The 5820-nt window shown below is 33.9% G+C and overlaps 1 protein-coding gene across 1 annotated transcript; it reads left to right on the top strand.

Moving 5' to 3' along the window:
• The first annotated feature begins 2977 nt into the window (after window positions 1-2977).
• Window positions 2978-4860, top strand: LOC111469149 (protein DETOXIFICATION 49-like). The gene has a single exon (XM_023114408.1). It carries the CDS (start codon window positions 3174-3176, stop codon window positions 4704-4706), a length of 1533 nt encoding a protein of 510 aa, XP_022970176.1. The 5' UTR covers window positions 2978-3173; the 3' UTR covers window positions 4707-4860.
• The last annotated feature ends 960 nt before the right edge of the window (window positions 4861-5820 follow it).

The raw sequence follows: 5820 nt of genomic DNA, 5'->3' as shown, positions 1-5820 counted from the left end.
TAAATATTTGATCCATAAATTTAATGGCATTTTTTGTTCTCCAAAGTCCCCACCATCCATAAATTTAATGGGAGATGAATTCCCTTTAATCCATTTTCAATATGCCACGAATCCACTAACTCGTCTACGAGCTTCTATTTGTTTGTTTATTACTTATTAGATTCATCTCAGTGTTCATGAATGTTCGAGTTTAAGTTTCATATCTTTAATTTTAGAAGATAATCAGGCTCGAACTGATACCTTTCGTCATAGACGATGCGTTACTGTTAGTTATATTGTCTCCCTCGTCCATATCCACACATACAATTAATTCTAAGGTAAAGATTTAAAAATTTGAATGTCATTATTCGAACACATAATCAACTTGATCCAAACAGTTGTGCTTGCCGGTATCAACCGATTTTTGCGACCCAGAAGTTACAAGAAAAAATATAATTTATAAATAAAAGTAAAATATTAAAATATTGAAACTTTTCATATACTCAATAGTTAGAGGTGACTTTCTACGAAAGATAGCTAGGTCATAAGGTTTATGTTTGGATACAACCATATGCAATCTAATAAACATCTGGAACTAAATAGGCGTGTCCCATCAATATCAACCACTTGAGATGACTCGGTCCCATCAAATCAACTAGTTGATATGACCTAAGAAGTTTGAATGACAATAAACATTTTCTAATCGATACACTGATAAACACGTTAACTCGAAAGTTGAAGATAAGATGAAAGTAAAAGTAATTATCCGTTCTTAATTTCAATTTAACATATTATATTAGATTATGTTCAAATTGGACATCGACATATTTAATTAGTAAAAATATAGGTACAACGTACACATACAATTTTTTTAAATGATGAGGTTTGATTTAAAATTTTATTACACGTTAAAACAATGGTATTTACTTTATTTATTCGAAAAATCATTTAAATGATTATGTTATTTAGTAGCTCATTCATACCTATCATATGCTTAAAAAGTCTATTTCAAAAAATTATTTTGAAAAGAATTTGATTTTGTACTTCTTTTATTAAAATATAAAAATAATCTGACATTTAAAGATATATTTTAATGGTTCTCACGTTTAAAAATTAATCATTTAAAAAAAATATTAATAGATCGGTTCAGTTTTTTAGATTCAACCATAATGAATCTAATCCAACCATAATTTTTTTTTGTTAGGTTAGTCTGGATCATATGGTAAGGATATTTAGTAATAATTTATAGTTTACCATATATATTATATTTGATATTTTATTATAAGCCAAATATATCCGACGCTTAGCTTGCAAATATATCCGACGCTTAGCTTGCGGTGGGGTGTTAACGATATTTAGTAATAATTTATAGTTTACCATATATATTATATTTGATATTTTATTATAAGGCAAATATCTAATATTTGCCTTATTATCATAGGTATCTTTCCATTTATTGTTATTTCCATTTATTACTATTTCCATATCCTTGTAATTCATTTGATTATAAATAAGATAACTTTCACACTATTTAGGTGTGGTGGATTAATCAAACATTCACATCATACGAATTAGTGAACAGTAAAAAATGTGGATAAAAGTCAATTCAATTGATATTGAAAAGAATAAAATAACCGAAAATAAAATAATTTTTCGACTATTGAACTATTGAATGAAAATATGTATATATATCCATAAAGTTGGGTTGAAATATATTTTCAACCAATAAGATAAAAGCCAAAAAACAAAAGTAAAAACAAAAACTATAACTAAAAACAAAACAATTTGGTCGTAAATCTCATTTAAAATGTTTTCAATATGAAATTAGGGTTTTGAATTGTCTTTTGGTGTAATTTTGGGAGGAAAGTTAAGAACATAAAACATAAACAAGAACAAAAATAACAAAACCTCAAATATTGTCGTGACATGAAAATAGGTTTGGCCACCTTTCCGCCGTCTCTATAATAATAATAATATATAAACTTACAGATATTGTATATTATACCAGAGTTTTCATAAATATGAGTCTTGAATTAGTCAACTCTTTGATTAGACCAATCTAGTTTATTGAGGATAATCAAATCCTAACGGTTATATTTTTAGGTTGGGTTAGTCTGGTTCTTCGATTTAACTACAAATATTGAGAGAGATTTATGTCAACAAACTGGACAATGATGACAATGACATTCATATGGTGAACGATAGAAGTTGGCATATGATGAACGAGAGAAAAATAGAGAGAGTTCAACATGATAGGTGATAAGTCCAGTTTAGTGGTTATGGTTCTCACCATAGGAAAAACGAGAGTGAACGAGGAGATCGTTGGATGATGAAAGTCCCATATCGATTAATTTAAGAAATGATTATGGGTTTATAAGTGAGTAATACTAACTCCATTTGTAATGAGGTATTTTGGGGAAGCTCTTTATCATTGTGGAGAGTCGTGTTCATCTAGCAGAGATAAAATTTGTAGACATTAATGACGATAAAGGTAAGGTTACAGTAACTCATAGTTGACTCATAAAGAAATCAATTAAAATAGATTGTTTTTTGAATTCTGACGGTAGATTATAATATTATGATAATAAATTAAAATGCAAAAAACATAAAGTAAATGAGAAAGGAAAAGGAAAACGGCGTGGGTCCAAAGCCATAATAAATATGATCAACACTCGAATGAATTATAATTCTTGAAATTTTAGTGGAAAACAAGATAAACAGGGCATGTCATGCACGTACACGGTTCCTCCTCGGAACCAACTTAATATCAAACAATAAAAAATTGGGACCGACTTAACCGTCCAATCCTTTATATTTGTCCACTAACAGAACCACCAATGGCAGCTTTTCCTGCGCTCATGACGCTGTTCGTGACAGAAGGGTTTTTTTTTTTTTTTACTGGTCTTTGTTCGGCTTGACTCGTAAATTTAAGAAGAATTTTCTTGCCTATAAATACTGCCATAACCCTTTTGATTCCTTCGCTCTGACCCATAAAAGATTTGGTCTTTGAAATCTCTCTTTCTCTCTCTTGCTCTGTTTCTCTCTCTACTCGGAATTTTCGTAGTTCTTCCGTTGCAGGCCCTAACAGTGACAAATTTGGTGGTCATATAAGGCCGCGTGAAGAAAGATTCAAACCATATTTCGTGACGGATTTCTATCCTAGTCCAAAAAAGACTCCTTTTTTGTTTCCGACAATGTCTGGTTCTGGTTCTGGTTCTGGTTCTGTACTTTCCGACCAGCCAAAGATTCCGACCAATACTACTTCACTTAAAGCTCCTCTGATCTCCGAAACAGAGAGATTTCCAAATCTGTGTCTTGTTCTGACAGAGCTCAAATGCATAGCCGACATCGCACTTCCGATGGTTCTTGTCGGCTTTTTGATGTACTCTCGTTCGATGATCTCCATGTTGTTTCTCGGCCGATTGGGTGGTTTGTCCTTGGCTGGTGGTTCGCTTGCGATTGGGTTTGCTAATATTACAGGCTACTCTGTTCTCTCTGGCCTCGCCGTCGGCATGGAGCCCATTTGCGGCCAAGCTTTTGGGGCTCAAAAATTCAAACTTTTGGGCCTTGCCCTTCAAAGAACAGTCATTCTTCTCCTCTTTTCGTCAATACCCATTTCGTTTTTGTGGTTTAACATGAAGAAAATCCTCCTCCTTTGCGGCCAAAACGATGATATTGCCAGCGAAGCTCATTCCTACATACTCTGTTCTGTCCCTGATTTAATTGCTCTGTCTTTTCTCCACCCTTTACGAATTTATCTTCGCAGTCAATCAATTAACCTCCCTCTCACATACTGCGCTGGATTAGCCATTATATTTCATATCCCAATCAATTACCTGCTCGTCTCTGTTTTCGATTGGGGAATTTACGGCGTCGCTTTGGGAGCTGTGTGGACCAATTTCAACCTCGTTGGATTACTGATCTTATTCATTATAGTCTCCGGCGTGTACAAGAAAACCTGGCCGGGAATGTCGTCGGAGTGTTTGAAGGAATGGAAATCGCTACTTGAATTGGCGATTCCGAGCTGTATTTCGGTGTGTTTAGAATGGTGGTGGTATGAAATCATGATTTTGCTAAGTGGGTTCATGATGAATCCTCAATCAACAGTGGCTTCCATGGGGATTCTGATACAAACCACTGCTTTGATCTACATTTTCCCTTCGTCATTAAGCTTTGGAGTATCAACCAGAGTGGGAAACGAATTGGGTGCAAATCGTCCAAACAAAGCCAAATTAGCAGCCATTGTTGGGCTCTGTACAAGCTTCTTCCTTGGGCTATCAGCTTTGGCGTTCGCTTTCAATGTCCGGAAAGTATGGGCGAAAATGTTCACAAATGACACAGGAATCATCGAATTGACATGTCTGGTTCTCCCAATCATCGGACTCTGCGAGCTGGGGAACTGCCCACAGACGACAAGCTGTGGAGTATTGAGGGGCACCGCGCGGCCAAAATTGGGGGCGAACATAAATTTGGGATGTTTTTACATGGTGGGAATGCCAATTGCTATATGGCTGAGCTTTTACGGCGGGTGGGACTTCAAAGGGCTGTGGATTGGGCTGTTGGCGGCTCAAGGGTCTTGTGCCATAGCGATGCTGATGGCTCTGGTTCGGACCAATTGGGAAGAAGAGGCCGAGAGGGCTAAGGAGCTGACTGGAAGTGGGTCGGACGATAATGATGAAAAAACAGAGCTTTTGAATTCAATTCATCGAAGCGATTTGGAAACGTAGATCTTCTTTTGTTTTTTTAGTAAACAAGTCAGCATTTTTTGGCCCTTCTTTTGTATAGGATAGAAGAGTACAACATAGATAAGATAAAAAAGGACCAATTTTATTGATAGTGTTATCATTGGTAGCATGATGAATACAAAATTGAGCTACTCTTTTAAGTTTTTTTAATTTTTTAGTGAGCGTTATTTGTTTATTTATCTTGAAAAAAAGTATCGTTCTTGAATTTGAATGCACGATAACAACTAACATAATAGTGGAGTTGTACTAAGTGTTTTACGGTTGTCGAAGATCTTGAACAAGAGGAGGTAAAGATGTTAAAAGTTGGATGTTGTTAAAATGGAAGAGATCGTTTGAGCGTGCAGATACCAGATATGTCGAGAAATGAGTATCAAGATAAACTAAAACAAGAAATGTGTTGTGATTATGGTGATATGAAGTAAGATAACTTATGCAGACATTTTTCTAATTTAGTAATACATTTTATAAATGGAAATTTATAACGGAGATTCTTTTACCAAATATGAGTTTTAGTATTAAAAAACATGCAATAAAATACGGCTCCTGTTTATACAAATCAAGAAATGTGTACTTCAGGTGATAAATACGAGAAATTTGATTGAGACAATTGAAGCAAGGATTTTGAAGGCTTAGATATTATTTTCTACGTCGAGTCACACATTTGTGGTATTCAAACCGACATGTTATTTGAACGTATATTTTTTAGAGACACAATTTAAGAACTTTAACACATCTTTTCAAAAGAACGTGTCTATTAAAACGACGCTTCATTGTATTTAAACGATCCACACATAATTCACCTGCTTCTGCATTCTCGAGAAAATTTCTAGTATTCTCGTAGTATATATTCCCTATATTCATATTACCATTTTTTTTAAAGAATTATTTGCGTCATTTTTAAGAGATGCTGACATAATAATTAATTCAATGCATTAAAAAAATACCATGCCAATAACCCATGCTTCTGTTTTTCTACTTTATTTAATTTCTTTTTTGTATTTTGTAAAGAGCCATGCTTCAGTTATTCTACTTTACTGATTTTTTTTTTTTTTTGGGTTAATTAAAAAATAAAAGAAACAAAATTATAAAAAAAAAA

This window comes from Cucurbita maxima, unplaced genomic scaffold (assembly GCF_002738345.1).
Source record: "Cucurbita maxima cultivar Rimu unplaced genomic scaffold, Cmax_1.0 Cma_Scf00038, whole genome shotgun sequence".
NCBI classification, from domain to species: Eukaryota; Viridiplantae; Streptophyta; class Magnoliopsida; order Cucurbitales; family Cucurbitaceae; genus Cucurbita; species Cucurbita maxima.
The sequence above is the reverse complement of the archived record's forward strand: the minus strand, read 5'-3'. Positions and strand labels throughout refer to the sequence as shown.

Excerpts from the sequence above, each read along its gene's own strand:
- LOC111469149 (XM_023114408.1), top strand. The coding sequence starts at position 3,174 with ATGTCTGGTTCTGGTTCTGGTTCTGGTTCTGTACTTTCCGACCAGCCA.